At 46.0% G+C, this 21,034-nt stretch overlaps 1 protein-coding gene across 3 annotated transcripts in view; it reads right to left on the reverse strand.

Annotated features, from left to right (window-relative positions):
- Window positions 1–7,651, reverse strand: part of DNAJC10 (DnaJ heat shock protein family (Hsp40) member C10) — a 111,328-nt gene extending 103,677 nt beyond the window's left edge. The window contains exons 1-3 of one of the 3 annotated variants that reach the window (XM_033946185.1): window positions 7,467–7,651; window positions 3,966–4,348; window positions 899–1,064 (exon numbers count right to left, since the gene is read on the reverse strand). In XM_033946185.1, coding sequence (XP_033802076.1) covers window positions 899–1,064; window positions 3,966–4,169 — 370 coding nt within the window. In that variant the 5' untranslated portion in view covers window positions 4,170–4,348; window positions 7,467–7,651. Of the gene's footprint in view, window positions 1–898; window positions 1,065–3,965; window positions 4,349–6,947; window positions 6,969–7,192; window positions 7,369–7,466 lie in introns of those variants that run through there. The other 2 variants (XM_033946186.1, XM_033946188.1) reach the window with 2 other exon arrangements.
- Window positions 7,652–21,034: the final 13,383 nt, after the last annotated feature.

Genomic DNA, 21,034 nt, shown 5'->3' on the forward strand with positions numbered 1-21,034 from the left:
CAAATCACTGGCCACAGTTGATGAGAACGTGACAATTTTCAATACGTTTTCAAAGCTATATTTTGTGCACATTTTTTATTTAACATGTAGTTTTCAGATATTGATTAAAAGAAATTTGGTAGGTTTTTGAGCTTGACATAGTGTTTTAACAATCACTGGCATGGAGTCTAAGGCTTTTCCCTTCCTTGATGTAAAGTGTCCAAGACTGATTCATGCTTTATATACATGCATGCCGGCATTTTGTAAGCAATACCATGATTAATCCCCCTCTTCTATGAAACCACGCTAGCGGTTTTTAGCGCAGAGAGCCGTGCTGAATGGACCATGCTGCTCCCGACGCTCAAAGGAACTCATTGAGCATTGGGAGCAGTGTGGACCATTCAGCGCGGCTCTCTGTGCTAAAAAATGCTAGCGTGGTTTCGAAGAAGAGGGGGTAAATGTAACACTCCAGTTCTCCCGTTTTGTAGAATTCATGGAAACCTATCCTGAAATTCTGCTTTTATTTGCAATCAGTGTAGGTCAAATAAATTTGGTAAAAATGTGACAAACCCATCACGTGATTTGATTTCCAGCAAAACCTAGAAACAACCTGCAGTGAGGGCATCCATTTATTTGAAGTCCCCTTGAATGTCCAGTCATTTCTACCTCTAAATTTTCTCAATATTCTTTTTTTCCCCTCTCTCCCACCTCTCATATAGACTTGTAACTGGGACCAATGCGTACTTCTGCTTTCCCAAGTTTGTTCTTAATATTTTGCTTTATTTCTTTCTTGAACTTAAACTTTGAAAATGATAAAATAAAAACTACAACTGTCTTTCCACGTGAAAACCCACAAAACCACTTTTTGTTGTTTTAGCAGTTCTTAAGGACAAAATGGAGCTTTAAAAAATAATCTTACCAAAATCATAACGATAGAAGTTCCAGCTTTCATATCGACCTCCCTGCTGATGGTCATCAAGTCCCTTTTCTCCATATTTATCATACTTCTTCCGAAGGTCTTCATCTTTTAATACCTCATATGCTCTGTTTATTTTCAAAAACTTCTCATGTGCTTCTAGATCATTCTATTTAATAGAGGAAAAAAAACAGATTTGAGCATTCAGCTTTACAGTGCTCCATGTCAAAATACTGAACTCTTTGCTGAACAGACCTGCTGTATCTCCTAAAACCTACAGCTCAGTAAGTAGGCTAGTACTTAAAAACCTGACACACCAGCATTAAGATTTGTGAAAAGGCTAAGATACATTAAAATACAGCATTAGTTAGCTGCTCCATGACCATTAAGAAAGATTCCCAGAAGGAAGTTTTGACAACTATTAATAAACTTGTATAAATTAGAAAAAAGAAAAACAAATTCAGTGCTTTCTACACACAACTAATGGGTTTTTATACACACACACACACGCGCACAACTAATGGGTTTTTATACACACACACACACGCGCACAACTAATGGGTTTTTATACACACACACACACGCGCACAACTAATGGGTTTTTATACACACACACACACGCGCACAACTAATGGGTTTTTATACACACACACACACGCGCACAACTAATGGGTTTTTATACACACACACACACACACAACTAATGGGTTTTTATACACACACACACACGCACAAATAATAGGTTTTTATACACACACACTGATGGCACAAGTTCTCCCCACTTCCATCATCTGCCCCTGTCTCTCTCTCTATTTCTTCTCCAGTCCCCACTTCCATTATCTGCCCTGGCCCCGTCTTTCTCTCCCTTAAGTTCTCCCCACTTCCATCAAGGCTTGAAAGGACTGTCTCAGCTTGACTGCTAATAAACTTGAGAAAAATGAACTAAACTCTGCACGGTGTGAACCTGATTATGATCTAAGGACTAAAAAGTAGAAGTAAAACATTGACTCACAAATCCCTGCTGAGAGATATCTAAAAGAGAAAATAAAAACTGGGCGATGTGAAACTTGAATCACAGAGTAGCAAGAGGCTCACTACCCATCTATGAAAGCTGAGAACATGAAGCCTAAACTGCCGAAACTCAATATAATGTAAAGCAAACAAGCGAACCGAGAGAGAGCAGGCAAAGGTACTAAATCTAAACAAAAAAATATCGAAGGGAAAAAACACTTACCAGAAATAAAGAAGCCAAAATGCTGAGCACAAAATAGCAGTGCTGAATGCATTACTAAGGCAGTGAAAGAACCCCGCTGTTCTGCTTTCCCACATGCTGGATGGGGTGGCATATGCTGGATGGAGGGAAGGGGGCAGGATAATGCAATGGAATTTCCTGGGGTGGAGAGAGAGAGAATGGGCAGATGATGGAAGTGGAGAAAAGGGGGCAGATGATGGAAGTGGAGAGAAGGGGGCAGATGACGAAAGTGGGGAGAACTTGTGCCGTCACCTCCTCACCATTGCTGCTGCTTTCCCACATGCTGGATGGGGGGGGGGGCATATGCTGGATGGAAGAAGATAGTTAGTGAGATAGTGGAGGGTTGAAGAAAAAGGGTGGCAAGCTGAGTAGATACAGTGAAAAGAGGGAAACTGAGGACTGAATAGTAAGAAAAAAAAAATTAATTTAGGAGGCAGAAAATAGAGAAGGAAGACCAGAGAAGAAAAGGAAAGGGGAGAGAGAGAACGGGAAAGGAGACAGAGATATCAGATCTGAGAGAAGGAAATAAGAAGAGAGAGATGCTAAAAATCACAGGGGAGAGAGAAGGAGAGATGGAAGGAGAGATACCAGACCATGAAGGAAACAAAGCGAAGATGATGGATGCCAGACCAAAGGAGGGGGTGGGGGCAGGAGGAAAGATGGCAGGAGGAGACAGAGTTTCTGGAAGGGGCAGTCAGTGGATAGAAGGAAGATAATGAAAAGAAGATGAGGAAAGCATAAACCATAAGACAAAGGTAGAAAAAATTTCTATTTTTTTATTTTATTGCTTTAGGATAAAGTAGTATTGTAGCTGTTTTGATAAATGGTTAGAAATAGAAATGGTGATCCTTTTATTGGACTAATTTTAATACATTTTTTACTAAATTTCAGAAAATAGGTAAACAAATGGGGCGGGGCAGGGTGTGGGTGGGGCATAGGCAGGGCAGGGCTAGGGGGCCCAGTGTACTTGTGTGCCTAGGGTCCTTGAAGAATTAATCCTACCCTGCCTCTAGGGCCAGAAAGGCTATCTGACCCCAGACTGAGAAGCAACTGAGTTGGTCCTTTTCAATTCCTAGTCCAAGAGGTTAAGAGTTTCTTTGTATGAAGAGGTGACAAGTACCAGCTGGCATGTGCTACTGAAAAAAACCATGGTCATGGTCTTACTTTTAAATGGTATAATATGGCCATAAAAACTGTATTTAAAAACAAAGTGACAACTATACATAAGAATAAGAATAACCATACTGGGTCAGACCAATGGTCCATCTAGCTCAGTACGAGCTTGACGTATTGAGTGTTTCCACAGTGGCCAATCCAGCTAACAAACATCTGGCAAGAACCCAAATAGTAGCAACATTCCATGCTACTGATCCCAGGGAAAGCATTGGCTTCCCCCATGTTTGTATCAATAACAGACTATGGACTTTTCCTCCAGGAACTTGCCCAAACCTTTTTTAAATCTATCTACATTAAACACTATTACCACATCCACTGGCAATGTGTTCCAGAGCTTAACTATTCTCCGAGTGAAAAAACATTTCCTCTTATTGGCTTTAAAAGTATTTCCCTGTAACTTCATCTAGTGCCCCCCTAGTTTGTACCAATCTATATCACTCAGGACTTTGTACACTTCAATCATATCTTCCCTTAGCCATCTCTTTTCCAAGCTGAAGAGCACTAACCAGGTGCTCATCAGGTCTCGACAAATAACGCCATGAAAAATGAGTGCTGGGTCAACATACAGTACATTTCAAAGCTAGTCTCAACAAATGCTTATACATCACTTCTCACTGCGAATTTGTTCATACTTTTACTTACTGGATTTTTATCAGGATGCATCTTCAGTGCCAGCTTTTTGAAGGCCTGTCTTATCTCCCTATTGCTTGCTTTTTTGGACACACCAAGTAAATTATAGTAGTCCTGATCAGTATAAACTAAAACTGTCAGACATATTAAAATTAAGAAAAATAAAGTTCTTTGAGAAGCTCCATAGTTAAGTTCTTTGGGTAGCCAGTGCTTCATTTTTAAGCGATCCACAGGTTAAAATTCAAGTACTTTTCAGGAAGAGTAGCAAGAATGGCTTTCTGCGGCCATGAGATTTGGGCACATTGAATAGAGTCAGTTTATAATTATTCTATTTCCTTTTCAGTGTTGTGAGCTGCAACTTAAGTTTCATCAATCTGTCTTGTTACAATCATAACCTGTCGAGAAAGAAAAATGGCACATGCGTTAGGAATGGAGGTTTTTAGCACATGTAATCAACAGCAACACTGAAATTCTCAGAAATGTTAATGGAATATTGCCACAGCTGCCTGCTGAAAGAAAAAGAAGGAATAAATTAAACAGTTGTATTTGTTTGGAATTCATGAATATTTGCTTTTTTCCCCAGACAATATCTACTACGTTATTTCCTGCTATCTTGTTTTTTGGGCTTCCAGTTCAATTGAAATTTGCCCTTTATTGGTAATATATAGAAATAAAACAAGAACATAAAGGAAATAAGGCAATACCTTTTTTATTGGACTACCTTAATGTATTTTTGCCCATGTTCTATAAACAGTGCTGTCAGCAACGGCCACCTTAAAAATGACCGCCGACTGCGTGTCAATCACACAATGGCACTATTTATAGAATTGCGCTTTCGGAAAATATAGGCGCCAGACATGTAGGGCCAGGGTTTTCAAGGCCTATATTTCCGACACCTACCTTTTAATGTGAAAGAAAGCCAAGGTCTCTGTTAAGTCCTGTCTGATGGGTATCAAAATATTTCATCATTTTGATTTCAAAGGTCTTACATTCTTAGATTGTCCTAAAATTTCCTTTTAGTATTCTCACTTTATTGGGCTATGGGTCCATAAGCCGTTATCTACAACTACTTAACAAATCTTCCCATATTTTCGTATTATTGAGATTGGGGCTTGTATATCACCCTTTTGTAGTTTTTCAATCACACTAAAAGCGGTTTACATACAGGTACTTCAATCATTTTTTCTATCAAATGTACCTGGGCAATGGAGGATTAAGTGGAAAGAAGAGACAGGGGAGATATGATTCAGACATTCAAATACTTGAAGGATATTAACGTAGAACATAATCTTTTCCAGAGAAAGGAAAATGGTAAAACCAGGGGACATAATTTGAGGTTGAGGGGTAGTAAATTCAAAGGCAATGTTAGGAAATTCTACTTTACGGAGAGGGTGGTGGATGCCTGGAATGCGCTCCCGAGAGAGGTGGCGGAGAGTAAAACTGTGACTGAGTTCAAAGAAGCGTGGGATGAACACAGAGGATCTAGAATCAGAAAATAATATTAAAAATTGAATTAAGGCCAGTACTGGGCAGACTTGCATGGTCTGTGTCTGTATATGGCCATTTGGTGGAGGATGGGATGGGGAGGGCTTCAATGGCTGGGAGGGTGTAGATAGGCTGGAGTAGGTTTTAATGGAGATTTTGGCAGTAGGAACCCAAGCACAGTACCGGGTAGAGCTTTGGATTGTTGCCCAGAAATAGCTAAGAAGAAAAAAATTAAAAAATTTAAATTGAATCAGGTTGGGCAGACTGGATGGACCATTCAGGTCTTTATCTGCCGTCATCTACTATGTTACTATATGATTGCCCAGGGTCACTAAGAGCAGTGCGGTGTTTGAACTCACCTCCTCAGGGTAGCTCTTACCACTACATCTGTTACCTTTGCCACCAAGTGTAGCAACACCATCACATGAGAAAATCAGGCAAGCACAAACTTATTCCAGTTTTTATTAAATCCAGCACAGGAACCAAACTGGTCCAGTTACCCCTAAATACCAAGATCTCTAGTCCGAGTATGAAGCATATCACTAGGACCAAGTCCTGTACAGCTTCAGAATTAGACAACAGGGAGTTAGTTACAGGATTGTATGATGCACAGTTGTAGTGCACATAGTTTGCATTTCGGTTCAGGTTTATTATATTTGATTAATTGTCCAAATACATCTATCAGGGTGCAATACAATCTTCAAAATTTCAGAAAAGGGAAAAGAACAAACAGGACAAAAACATAGGGACTTGCTGGCTTTACCTTCCAGACACCAGCAACAGTCCAAACACACTAGAACTAAAAACAAAATTACTACAATCCTTTTTAATCCAACAGAGAATGCCTCCCCCCAAAAGTGCACTTTAAGGTGGCACTCTAATGAAGAGAGGACTCCAGAACAAAGGCTCCAGGAAGCTGGTTTCACTAAATCAGTCCTGCTATATTAAACATCATATGCTTAAATGTAGTGAACAGAACCTGACAAACTGAAGGTACAGTACAAGAAATTTTATTACCAGGAGTGTGGAACCTGAACCGATGTATAAGGTACCACCAAATGACAAGATTAATTTTCTTCAAAGGGGAACAATATTATAACTTATCTTTAAAATCTTGAGTACTGGGTGCACTTGTACAGAGTAAAAGTTCAGTGAACATGCAAATAATGCAGGTTATTCCAGTTTGTCCCCTAGATGTCTCATTACATCCTTCTCCTCCACTAAAATAACCGAATCAGGTACAGTATGTAACCTAGTGAGCTTTCCTTGTAATAACATTAAGTTTTAGGTTTGCATTCAAAAATAATTCAAAACAAAGTGAAGTTCAACAACTAGGAACCTGTCAAGCAGGTACTTGCGACCTGAATTGGCCACTCCTCTGGAAACAGGATATATCACCTAGCTCCAGGCGCGAGATTTCTCGGATAGTCCTAGTTTTGAACTTACGTCATGCATCTACCCACTAAAATCAGTACAGCAGGTGCTGAAGAACAGATACAGCACCCTCACTTCTGTCTCCTAGAACTGGCTAACTTTACCACCCTAGCTTTGCAGAGCAGCTCCTACAGAGATAACCAGTCACACTCATTCGGCTGCCCTCACATTCTCACAAGCCAGAGGACCGCTCTCCCCTCCCTGTGGTCTGCCTATGCTCTCTCTCTCGCCGGTAACATATGCCTCCCGCTATCCATGATCCAGCACTTTTCCCTAAAACAAACAAACAAACAACAAAAAACCACAACAACCCTCCCTACCGTCTGATACTTGAGATCGCCCACCATCAATCCCGCAGCCCCTTCCGTCCCCCTCTGACGCGACCCGCCTTGCCGGAAACATGACGTTACGTCAGAGGAGGCAGAACGCTGGAGAATTGAAAAAAGCAAAGTTTGCCTCAGACGAAGGTGGGACGCGGGTGCTTGTTGCGGGCGATCTCAAAAACAAGTTGTAAACAGAGAGCTGCAGGCATGGAAGTAGCTCCCGCGAGCTTCACGTGCGAGTGTAGGAGCCTCTCACTGATCAGCTACGTACCTCAGGGTCCTCCAAGACGCGTCCGAGTACCGCCACTTATTCTTTCCTTCATAAAATCAGCGCAGCCGCTGTCGGTGCCTACCCGGGCTGATGCAGCTAGGCTCGCCCTGACACGTGTATAAAGCCAGCAGCAGCAGCAAATGTCCCCTGATCTTCTGGCGCATGCGTGTGGTGATCTTCACATGCAGCTAGCTTGCACGTGGAGGTCCACACACCTACGAGCCCGTGGGTTATGGGTTAACCGCAGATGTCTGATTTATCGATACCAGGACTCCGAGATCTTGCTAGTTTTTAACCGAGGTTTATCACAAAAGCGGTACGTGTTAAATAATGCACCGAGAGTTATGAGAAGGGCATCGATGCTGATGTATAAGTGATCTTATTTCTTTTTTTTTTTTTTGCTCTGGTTCTTCAAATAATTCTATGCAAAAAACGCATGCATAGACTTGGAGGCAGAGTTAAGGGCAGACTGAGGGCTGTTCTGAATATAACTTAAGCCAATTAAAAGGTCTATCTTATATGCAAGAACGGTGATCCCTGAAGTGTGTTTAAAGATCCTTTTCCCATATTTAAAAAAAAATATTTTTCATTGCTATTTCTGTGATTTTGAAGATTACATCTGTGGGAACTCATCAGTCTACTATTCCAGTTTCTAATTCTTGTCTCAGAACAGAAAGGGCTTCACAATCACATCCTGGAGAATTCACATCTAGGGTTACCATAAATGTTACCTCTGAAACATTTGTAATGTCAGACAGTTTCCTGATGAAATCTGTTGAGTCTTTGATGTATCAAAAACCTTCCTTGACCCAAGGGCATAAAACCTGCGCACAAAGATCGATAGAGATTCCAAAACCGATTCTTCTGGACACAATTGGCCGCCTGGGAGGATTAGTCAAAGATTTATGCATCTTAGGTAATAGATATGACTGGGATCTTAGGACTGATCACATTCAAAAACTGTGCTTCATGTTTAGTTAAATAGCCACTATCCAGTACATCCATTGTGTATTATTTAATTATGGCTTGAAGTTCTACAGTGGGGTCTTGTGGTAGTTCACAATAGTCCTCTTCCACCATGAGATGTCGAAGCATCTCAATGTCATAATCTGATCTATTCAACACCACTATGGCCCCTCCCTTGTCCGCCTGCCTGATGATCACTTCTCTGTTAGCTTGAAGGGAACCTAAGGCTTGATAGTGTGCTGTTGTAATGTTATTGGTCCATATCGCTTTCTTCAATTCTGCCAATTCCAGATTCACATCTCTTAAGTACCAGCTGCTTGTATGTGGTCAGGGCTGCACCCATTGGTACAGGGGGGTATCCATCTCAATTTTATCCATACTTGATCTTCCCTCATAGGTGTTGCTTCAGGCTTAACAGAAAACTCTCTCAAATGCTAGGATCTAAAAAGCTTTTCTAGATCAAGCCTTACTTGAAAATCTGTGATATGTTTAGAGGGAACAAATGACAAACCCATCTGTAAAACTTCTGGGGAGGATAGAACATGTTAGACAAATTGATAACTGTTGATTTACTGGTGTTTGAGACTGTGTCATCGGTCAACTCTGCTCTGGTCCTTTCTTGCCTTGCCCTCTCCCTCTTTTGTTTCTTTATTGGTTCGTATTTCCTAAGAAACGCTACCCAGATCCAGAGGAATTTGTGGACTTGGAGGTATTATCAAAAACCACCTTTCTTCCCCTGCGAAGGCCAACATGAGTGCTAGATAGTCTGGACTTAAACATGGGTACACTGTTGACTTCTTGTAATCATCTTCATCCCTTTTGAACTTCTTAATTTTATGTTTCTGCAGGTCTAGTTTAAATTGTTCTACTTTCAGTTGTAAATCTGCAAAACCTTTATCAAACTCTTCAGACCCTAGGGTTGAATTGAACTTGGTTAATTTACTATCCAAATCTGCTTTAATTTTGCAACTGATTTCTCTTGTTTGTTCTATAATAAGAACCATTAAATCAAGTGAACGTTTGTTTAAAATAGATGTCCGCTTCTCCAAGAAATCCTGATTATCCAGAAAAAGCCTAGGCTCCTTAATGATCCTTAAACCCCTGGGTATATATTCTCGCTTGCAATATTCAAGAAAGATCACTCAGTATAGATCCGTGCGGACCAGTCGTTTTGAAATATTCATCATCTCATCCCATGTAAAGCCCATTGTTAGGGGGCCACATCCTCAATTTGAAACATGGGTGGTCTTTGTAAAACATCTGTGATGAATGCTGGTTCAAAACTGAAACTGCTCTGCCAGGTTTGATTTGCCATTTTATGGCTTGCAACAAACTTGTATCTTTAACACCCTATGCAAGTCGTTGTAAACTAAGGGAAGAATTCTATTATCTAGCATCCACTACTCCCTTTTCTGTTACACTATGCAAAATTGTCTTTAAATTCACTGTAACTCTAGACTGGGCATCTCCAGAATATATCTTAATAACTTTGAATGAGCTGGAATATATAAAGCGGATAGACATAGGCTTTATCCCAGGACAAGCAGGTAGCATATTCTCTACATGTGGGTGCTGTCATCTATGGAGCTCCGATTGGACACTCTCGCAAGCAAACTTGCTTGAAGATCTTCAAGCTTGTGAGTGTACCGCGCATGCGCGTGTGCCTTCCCGCCCGATTCAGAGCGCGCGTCTCCTCAGCATGGCCTCAGTTCTTTGTTTTCCGTGGAGCCAGAAGCCCAGTTCCTCTGCTCTGCGAGATCGGAGTGCCTCTTGCACAGCGTCTTGCTTCGATTTTTTGTTTTCGGGGGAGTCGCTGTGCGGCACGTTTCAATTTAAAAAAAAAAAATACTGTGTTCGTCGTTGACCCGGGCTCCTGGTCCGACTAGGCTGACGAGCCTCGCGTGGCTGCGGTGACGCTCCGACCCTATGTCCCGGCCGATCACTGGCTTTAGTATAAATCATGTTTTATTGGCACATCATCAATAAACACACAAGACAACACGACCATACAACAAGGTCGCGAACATCAAATGTACCATCAAACACATTTTCACCCCAACCAAAGAATCCCCCCACTCCCCACCCACTCCATATCCCAATCCCCCACCCCAACCCAAACCCACACCATGAGACCCAGTCCATACCCAAAAACCCCCCAGCAAGAAAGGATTATGCTGAGCAAGCTGTTTGCTTATGCCGCTCAGCACAGATCAAACAAAACAAGAGAACCAATTCCCATCCTCCCTCCCACAATGTGTAATCCCACCCTACCCCCTGAACTCCACATACGTCCAACCACTCATACCAATCTTCCACACTCTCCCAAACATCCACCCACCAACCCGGGGAAAACAGCTGAGAGCATAAGGTATCAACAACAGAGTGAATTCAAGACCATACTTCTGGCCCTAGGGGAAAGCGAGGAAATGTAGGGGTCCCAGGTCTGCAGGAAAATCTTCGACCGCCGGACAGATAATCGAGCATGGCGCTGCTCCAAGAGCATCAAATTATGAAAACGATTCCTCCAAGCCCAGTAAGCAGGCGCTATGTCTTGCGTCCAAACGCTAAGAATGATCTTCTTTCCTATAACAGCACCCTTCCGGATCAGCAACCGATGTCTCCGAGCTGGCACCCGCAAAGATTCATATCTATCCAAAAGCAAGCCTACCGGAGACATCGGAATAGCGTGACCAACCAGCCGCTCCAAAAAGCGGAGTACGGCTCTCCAAAAGACTTTCACTCGAGGGCATCCCCAAAATGCATGAAAAAAGGAGTTGCAGCCCAGTGTACACTTAGGGCAGATTGGAGAAGAAATGCCCCCAACCTTGTGGACCCGCTCTTGGGAAAAATACGCTCTATACACCACTCGAAATTGGCATTCCCTCAGTTCTGCACTAATAGAAATAGAAGAGATACGACTAATAAGGGAAGGAAAGTTCAGGGACTCACCAGGTATGCCCAGATCTCTACCCCAGCGGTTCTCCAGAGCCGTATAAGACTTCTGAGGAGTAAGCCGCCGCAAAGCCCCATGCAACGCAGACACCGTCAAGCCACAAGCATAAAATTGGGCAAAAAATAGACGAAATTGGTTACCCAATCGGAACCGTAAGCCCGGGCGCGCCAAGGATCCCACATAATGATGAATTTGCCGGTATGCAAACAGACCTCCCACACCCAAAGAATGAAGCATGGGAAAATCTCCCCAAGGTCTCATCGCCCCTTCCTCATCCAAGAAATGCTCAAGAAGAAGAAACCCCTCTCCAGTCCATCGCACAAAGACCGAGTTATCACAGCCAGGCAGAAACTGCGGATTCCCCCGTATAGACAACTGATCCGAAACTTGATGGTCCCCCCCCAGTAACCCTACCAATGCCTTCCAAGAAAAACGCCACGACCTAAGGATGAAACTAGAACGGAACGCGGGAGGCAAGAGGCGAACAGGTAACTGAGACAGCGAAAACAAGTGCCAAGGAGAGAAAAGAGCATGTTCAAAGTCCCGAAAAAGATAGTCATCATTCTGTAAGCACCAGTCACCCAAAAATCGCAACAAGCAAGCCAGATTATAGAGGCCAATATCCGGGAGCCCCACACCACCGATCCTTCCCGAGCCGAACAGATAAGAGATCGATATCTGAGACTTCTTGCCCTGCCAGAGGAATCGGGTCAGCTGCCTATGAAGCCGTTGAAGATCGCTACGACGCAGACAAAGAGGCAGCAACTGGAGTACATACAACCAGCGGGGAAAAATAACCATCTTATACAACTGAACCCTTCCATAAAAAGAGAGAGGTAGAGACATCCACTTTGCAAAACAACCCTCCGTAGCGGCCAACAAAACATCTACATTAGCACGATATAACCGTCCCACACTGCTCGTGAGTTGCACTCCCAAATATTTGAATACGCCATCCGCCCACCGTAAAGGAAACTGCCCCGGCCACTCCAAGCGCACCGCCTCGGCCGTAGCTAATGCCAAAGATTTATCATAATTCAATTGGAAGCCCGAAAAATCGCCATACTCCGTAAAAAGCGACATAAGAGCAGGAAAGGATTCCCACGGGGAGGTCAAATGAACCAACAAATCGTCTGCAAATGCCGAAATCTTAAACTCTCGGCCGCCAAGAGATACACCCCGAACCGCCGGATTAGCAGAGATTTCGCGAATTAAGGGATCCAAGGTGAGCACAAAAAGAAGAGGAGACAAGGGGCAACCCTGTCTAGTACCCCGCTGAATTGGAAACACCGCCGAAGAAACTCCATTAACCAGCACCCTAGCCAGCGGATCATGATATAACGCAGCCACCGCATCACTAAAGAAACCTCCCATACCATAATGTTGAAGAGTACAAAACAAAAAATCCCACAAAACCCTATCAAAGGCCTTATGGGCATCAAAACTGACCAGCAAAGAAGAAACCTGCTCCCGCTCCACCCACTCCAGCGAAGCCAATATAGTACGTAAATTGCGAGTGGACGACCGACCTTTGACGAACCCAACTTGAGGCTCCGCCACCAGTGAGGGCAAAATACCCGCCAACCGGTTGGCCAACAATTTAGCAAAGAATTTAGCTTCAGCATTCAACAGGGATATGGGGCGATACGAGGAGGCCTGTAATGGGTCCTTGCCGGGCTTAAGTAGAACCACAATCTGAGCAACCCGAAGAGAAGGCGGAAGAGCCCCTTCGCGTACCGCAGTGTTAAACACATCAACCAGAACTGGGGCCACGTCCGCAAGTAGAAGTCTATAGAATTCACTGCGAAAGCCATCGGGCCCCGCCGCCTTCTGCAGCGGAGAACTACCAAGAACCAGCGATAGCTCTTCAACTGTAAAAGGAGCTTGCAAACGCGCATTCTGAGCTTCTGTCACCACCGGATGAGAGACCTGATCCAAATAAAGATCACCCGCCAACGAAGAAACCGGTGGAGCAGCATACAACTCCTGGAAATAATGATGAAACACCGCCGCCATATCCTCATCTTTGTGGACCAAACCACCATCTGCCCGGCGGAGATGGAGAATTGGGGAAAACCCCTTAGCACGTCGAATCAAATTTGCCAGAAGCTTACCGCTCTTATTAGCATGCAAATACAGTTGAAATTTATAGTATGCCAAAGACTTCATAGCCCGATCATGTAATAGTTCCCGCAACGACAACTGCGAAGCCAATAATAACGCTCTATTGATTCCGGTGGGATGAGCCCCATAGCGGCGACGATCATCCTGAACCTGGCGTTCCAGCCGGAGCACCTGACGGTCGCGCCTTTTTTTCTTTCGGCTAGAGTAAGCGATGATCTCACCCCGCAACACCACTTTAGCAGCCTCCCAGTAAAGAAATGCGTCACCCCTATGAGACGCATTGTGAAAAGCATAGTCCTTCCATTTATCTACCAGGAAAGCATGAAACTCCTGATCAGAATAGAGCGAGAGAGGAAACCGCCAATGAAAGCCCCCAGGGGTATCTCCAGGAAACTCTAAAATAAGAACAATCATAGCATGATCCGAAACATCATATCCCCCAATCTCCGCCGAGCTCACCTGCGAAAACAGAGAATCCGTGAGCAACCAATAATCAATACGGGACTGCGTTGCATGGGCACTAGATGTGTGAGTGTAGTCGCGGTCTCCCGGATGTAACACCCGCCACACATCAATCAAAGACATAGAAGAGGCAAACAAGGGAAGGCCTCTATTCGGGGCATACCTGTCGTGAGGAAGGGGATTAGATTTGTCAATAGTGGGATCAAAAGCTTGATTAAAATCCCCACCCAACACCACTGGAAGGTCCTGGTGAAGAAGTCTGGTAAGGGAACGCATAAAGGACCCATCCCAAGTGTTAGGAGCATATATATTACACAAGAGCAAATCCTGCCTATTAAGTGTCACTTTAGCTACCAGATAACGCCCCTGCGGGTCAGACCATACCTTATGGGTAGTCAAATGCAGACCCTTACGACATAAAATGACTACCCCCGCCTTCCGGTGCAGACCCGAAGACTCCAAGATCTCACCAACCCACCACCGGCAGAGTTTAGCATGTTCCGCAGAAGAGAGGTGGGTCTCCTGCAAAAATGCTATATCCACCTTTTGTCGATTCAATGCACTAAGAATTTTTTGGCGTTTAACAGGAGATGTGATACCATGGACATTCCAGGAAATAAACTTAATTACCATGAGTAGGAAAAGCTAAGATAAAAAGAAAGATAGCTGAATAAACTACCGGGGGAACCGTCCCAGCCAGCGGCTCCTTCCCAGAGCAAAAAGTCACCCATAGTCCAAAAAAAACACAAACACAGCCAAACACCATTACCCCGGGTCACACAACCACCTCCAGTCACACCCAAACACACCCTTCCAAACATTCCACACATACAAACCCCCCTCCCCAGCCCAACCCCCAACCACCCAGCAGCCCTCCCCCCCCCCAACAACCTCCCAAACTCCAACCCCCAAATTCTCATGCACAGATCTGGGAGAAACCCAGATACCAATCACGCTGAAAAGCCCTCCCGAGCCCACCCCCCAACTTCCATAGAAACTAAACACAAACCCACGAAGAAGAAGTACTGGAAATTAGACTAAAGACATATCTCAACAAATAAAACAAGAATGCATAATTACTGCGGAGGAACAGGCAGTTATGCGGGGAAACTTTCCCAATATAAGCCGCAAAGAAGACAACATATCAATAAATAAAACAAAATAAATCCCCCTTATGCTGAGAGAAAACAAGACGAGAGCTATGTCAAAAGCAGATGGAGGCACCATGGCAGAAAAACACGCCATCCCCCACGGAGGAACAGCGCCCTATAATCCAATACACAGGCAAACAGGAACAGCAGGAACAAATCCAAAGGGCTGGAGTCCTCGGACATGGGTCAGGCAGAGAAAATGGCAGCAGCTCCCTAATCTCCAGCACCTCCGCCCCACCGTCAGTCCATGGCAAAGTCCAAGGCAGCTTGCTAGCAGCAGCAAAACAGCAAGAGAGCCAGCCCAGTACAGTCCAGAAACCAGAAACTAGGAACCAGAGGACGATCAGGGGCTAGGCGCCGCTCCCGCCAGACGTTGCACATAAGCCAAGGCATCAGCCGCAGAGTCAAAAAAGTGAGAGCGACCCTCATGTTGAACTTTGAGGCGTGCAGGATAGAGAAGCGCGAACTGGATACGCCGCTCATGGAGTTGACGACAAACAGCGGCAAACTCCTTTCTCCGGGCAGCCAATTGAACCGAGAAGTCCTGGAAGCACAAAATCTTCTGATTTTCATAGGTGAGGGGGCCTTTCGCCCGAATAGCCCGCAGGATCTCCACCTTGTGGGCATAATTCAACACCTTGAAGATTACCACCCTCGGACGGGTAGCGTCTTGGCGGCGAACTCCCAGACGGTGCGCTCTTTCAATCCTCAGGGGCCCCGCAGTCGAAGGAAGCTGAAGAGACTGCACCAGCCAGGATTCCAAAAAGGAGTGCAGCTGCCCATCCAACACCGACTCGGGAACGCCAACAAGTCGCAAATTGCTGCGCCTGGAGCGATTCTCCAGATCCTCCACCTTAAGTTCCAGCTGGCGAATTTTGGAGTCCGCCGCTGTCTGAGCCTCCCTAGACTGCCCGGCCGAGTCCTCCAAATCAGACACCCTTTGTTGAAAGAGCCAAACTCCGCTCTAATATGGCTCACAGAAGCATCCAAGCCATCCAGTTTGTCGGAGAGCTTTTGAAGCTGAGAGGTAAGGGTGTCCTGTATCGCTGCTCGCACCTCCGTTATAACATCCGCCACCCACTCAGATCGTGGAGAAGAGGGAGACACGAGGGCAGGCTCCGCCATCTTGGGATCTGCAGCCCGAGGCTTCTCCCGTTCCTTGCGGGTCACTTTTGCAGCCATAGTGCCCCAAACCGAGTGCAAAACGCTGCCGGGACTTCCCCTCCGAAACCGGAAGTCGGGGAGAGCAGACCGCGCCGATAGCAACGCCGGCCGAGATCGAAAAAAGCAAGCGGGCCCGGGAGCTCTTCTCGCGCACGTCGGCTTACCGAGACGGCATCACGTGATCTCCGATCACTGGCTTTAAAAAGTGCACTCAGTGCGGTCGGGTGATCTCTATTACTGACCCCCACCGTTGGTTCATCGAGTGCCTCGGGGCCGACCATTGAACTGAATCCTGCCCGCGCTGTGCTACCCTCCAGCCATGGGCGCTTCGAAGAAGACGGGCACGGATCCTCGAGTTGTTTGGAGCCATAGATCCTGCGACCGGGATGACATCGGCCTCGGCCCCGGCCCCGGCGGGGGCCTCGGCCTCAAAGGCCTCGACTTCATCGAAGTTGCCCTCTTCCATCAAGGCTTCGGTGGCTGTCCCGACGAAACCTGTGGCCTTGGGAAAGTCTCCTCTTCCTCCCTCATGTGTGCTAGCGAAGAAACCTTGCCCCATCGAGACCTCCTTCTAAGCATGCCTCCACACAATGGGAATACTCTTCATCGAGGTTGCCCTCGTTGGAGCGCACTGCAGTGGCATAACTAGCATATGTGACACCCAGGGCCCATCATTTTTTGACACTCCTCCCCATCTATATCAAAAATATGATTTTTAGTAACAATCCACATATTGCACAGGAGTGTACCTAGGAAAAGGCAGCATCTTAAACAATGCAGTGAGCACTAGAACACCAACACATACATTATAAAACTAAACAAGCCAGATCCCGCACAGTCAATTGATCCTGTAGTTAATGCCAACTGAAAACTATGTCCTTTTCATACACACAGAACAGAGATACACCCTCGCCCAATATGGAATAATCACAAACTAAAAATAGAAATATGTAGACAAAAGTTAAATTGAACCGCCAAGAAACCAGACCCTGCATACAATACAACACCACAACACAAAAACAGTGACACATGTCCCCTAATACTGTGCAAAATATAAAGGCAGTAGATGTAAATTTGGAAAAAATGATACATAACAATCACCACTTTAAAAATTAACAAATAAAATAAATAATGAGAAATAAGAAAATACCATTTTATTGGACTAATCCATTTTTCAATTAGCTTTCAGAGGCCAAATCTTTCTTCAGAACAGTACAGTATACTACTGTTATGGTATCCTGGCCTGAGGAAAGGGGTTTAGTCCAAAAAATTGCCTTATTTCCATTTCCTATTTATAAACTTTTATCAATACAGTTACAATACTACTTGATTCTAAGTAAAGCAACAAAAAAAATCTTTCTACCTTTTGTCGTTTCTGTTTTAATAAATCTTCTTTGCTCTCTTCTTTCTATACAGCATTTGTCCTCTCTCCCTTCCATGCAACATCTGCCCACTCTTTACCCCTTCCACCCAGTTTCTGCCCTCTCTCTCTACCACTGCCATCTACTGCCCACACTCTCTCTGCCCCTTCCATCTACTGTCCACCCTCTCTCTCTTCCATATGGCATCTTCCCTCTTTCTATGTCCCTTCAATAAACTGTATATCTATGGTCCCTTCTCTCCTTTGCACATGATTCATTTCAGCTTCACTCCTCTCCATTTTTCTGTCTCCACCCCCTCCCCTATGCTTTGGCATCTCTCTCTTTCTCTTCTCCTTTCCTTCCTTCCTTCCCACTCCACACCATGGTGTGGTATCTCTATCAAAAAACAAAAGGAATTGACCTCAAAATATCCACAAACAAGAAAATCCAGAGAAAACAAAAAAAAACTCTGTGGAGTGACGATGTTCTTAAATGGACTTTATTTGAAAGTGTCAAAGTTCCAAAGGTACACTGAAATCATCCACATAAAATAATTCCATCCACATAAAATAAATCATCCACATAAGAACCTTAAAGGACCTAGTCTGCTAGGGATACAGAACCCAACAGAATCGTCACTCCACGTGATATCTCTATCTCCTTCCCTTCCCACATGCCATGGCATCTCTTCCTCCCCCTCCATGGTCTGGTATCTCCTTTCCTTTTTTCCTTTCCCTCCCTCCCATGGACTTTGCATCTCTGGTTCATCTCCCTTCTTCCTCCTTCCCTATCTCCCCAATTGGGTGCTGCAGCAGCAGCATATCTTCCCCCCTTGCCTGTGCAGTATTTCTACCCTCCCCCCTTCCCTGTGCAGCATTTCTACCCTCCTACCTTCCCTGCCCAGCATGTCTACCCTCCCCCCATTCCCTGCCCAGCATGTCTGGCCGGCTCCCCTGCTGAAAGCCGCGGGCGTCCACTCCTCGTGCAATCCGCGACTGCGTCGGAAGCCTTCTCTCTGACGTTATGACATCAGAGGGAGCGCTTCCGAGGCGCTGACATCAGGGAAGACTTCCAGTCGGCTATGTGTGCGCAACAGGGGAGGTAGGAACAGAAGACGAGCCTCATGGCTTGAGTTGTATTTAACCCCGCGGGTCCCCCGTTGTCCCCGTTCAGCTCTCTCCTGGCCACTGGCGCTCTGCTGCACCTGTAAGGCCTGATCCAATGGTCTCGGTGCCAAAGTTCGAGGACATGCGGAAGGCCATCCTGAAAACACAGATCTCAGTTCTGAGCCAGCTGGCTCCAGCCTCGACCTCGCTCTCGGCAGGCCAGCGTGAGTGCCCGCGCGATGCCCCTGCTGCTTTGAGGCTTGGGTCTCCGGCCCATGCTCCTTGTTCGAAGCACCTCTCTGAAGCCGCTTCTTCAAGGCTGCCGCCCTTGAAGCGGTCGAGGGACTCTCCTCGCTGGGGTAGGTCTCCTGCCCCGTGGTCCTCGAGGCATTTTGAGGCTTCGGTGCGGGTGAGACACATCTCTCGTTCTCATAGGCAACCCTCCCCGTCGGTCTCCCTGGGTCGGGGTGGTTTGAGGTCGAGGACCCCTCCTCGAAGCCGTCTGGGAAGTTGGTCTCTTTTTCCGTTCCTCGTACTCCAGGCTCTTCCCCCGGTAGGATGCCGCAGGGGCGCTTTTCTGCATTCCCGGGACTTTGGAGCAGGGCGTCCTCTCTGTCCTTTTCTCGAGACTCGGACATGCCCGCTCTCTGTTCTAGTGAGGCGTCCCCGTCCTTTTCGGCAGCTCGCCGTTCCGAATCCTCCTCGCTTCACGAGGTCCTTTCTTCCTTTCGGACCTCCTCCTTTGCGAGGTTTGTTTCGGACATGGGTAAGGCTCTTCAGCTGGACCTCCAGTCTGAATCCCGATACACCCAGGAATATCTGGATGAGTTGGAGTTTCCTCATCCCCTTAGGGAGTCTTTGAGTCTTCCTCTGAATCAGGTTCTGAAACAGACCTTCTTCCGCAATCTGGAGACACCTTATGCCATTCCTGCCATCCCTTCCAAAATGGAATCTTGATACTGCACGGTTCCGAGTAAGGGTTTCGAATAGGCACAGCTTTCCCATTAGTCCCTGATTGTGGAATCCCATTGTGGAATCCTGATTGTGGAATAGGCACAGCTTTCCCATTAGTCCCTGATTGCTGAAAAAGTCTAACCCCTCCAGGGTCTATGCTGCTGTCCCCCCGGGCAGGGAGGGTCGGACGATGGACAAGTTCGGTCACCGGCTCTACCAGAACTCAATGATGGTGAACCGCATCCTTAACTATAATTTTACTTTCACTTCTTACCTCAAGCACTGCCTGAAGGCCCTGCAGTCTTTCCTTCCTGACGTTCCCTCTCGCCGTCAGCCGGCGTTCCGTCACCTTCTGGAGACGCTGTCCCAGATTCGTCTCTATATGCTTTAGGCCGCATACGACGCCTTTGAGCTGTCGTCCCGGGTCACGTCCTTTGCGTTGGCGATGCGTCGTTTGGCATAGCTGCACATCGTGGACATAGACCCCAATTTGCAGGATCACCTAGTGAATCTTCCCTGTGTGGGGAATGAGCTCTTTGACGACTCAATCAAGGCAGCTACGAAACGCCTTTCGGAGCACGAGAGATCTTTTGCCTCTCTGGTGCATCCTAAGGCAAAAGCCCCCCCTGCTAAGCAGTATAAGCTTCCTCCGCAGTGCTATCCACAGAAGTCCACCCCACCTCTATCTCGTCCGCCTACTTGGCATCCTCAGCAGCAGCAGCGTCCTTCAAAGCCTCAGACGCCTGCAGTGGTGAAGCCGGCGCCGTCCTTTTGACAATTCCTGTCAGAGCACGCCAGTGTCTTTCGTCCATTAGCCTTCCCGACTGCCCATCGGGGGTCAACTTCATCTTTTTTATCATCAGTGGGAGTTGCTGACAATCGACTCCTGGGTTCTCACCATAATTCGGGAGGGGTACTCTCTTCGCTTTCGGCATGTGCCTCCAGCCCAGCCCTTATGGGAGTTTCCTTGCGACAGGTCGCAACTTCCCCTCCTGCTTCAGGAGGCCCAGGCTCTCCTCCACCTCCGGGCAGTCGAGGAGGTCCCAGAGGGCCAGCGGAACTTGGGGTTTTACTCCCGGTTTTTCCTGGTCCCCGAGAAAACCGGGGACTTGCCTCCCATTCTCGATCTGAGGGCTCTCAACAAATGCCTGGTCAAAGAAAAGTTTTGCATGCTTTCTCTTCCGACATTATACCCCCTAATGGACGAGGGGGGCTGGTTATGCTCCCTGGATCTGAAAGAGGTCTACACGCACATCCCGATTCATCCGGCCTCTCGCCAGTTCTTGAGATTTTGGGTGGAGAATCTCCATCTACAATGCCGTGTTCT

The sequence above is a fragment of the Geotrypetes seraphini genome, chromosome 5 (genome assembly GCF_902459505.1).
Source record: "Geotrypetes seraphini chromosome 5, aGeoSer1.1, whole genome shotgun sequence".
Classification (NCBI taxonomy): domain Eukaryota; kingdom Metazoa; phylum Chordata; class Amphibia; order Gymnophiona; family Dermophiidae; genus Geotrypetes; species Geotrypetes seraphini.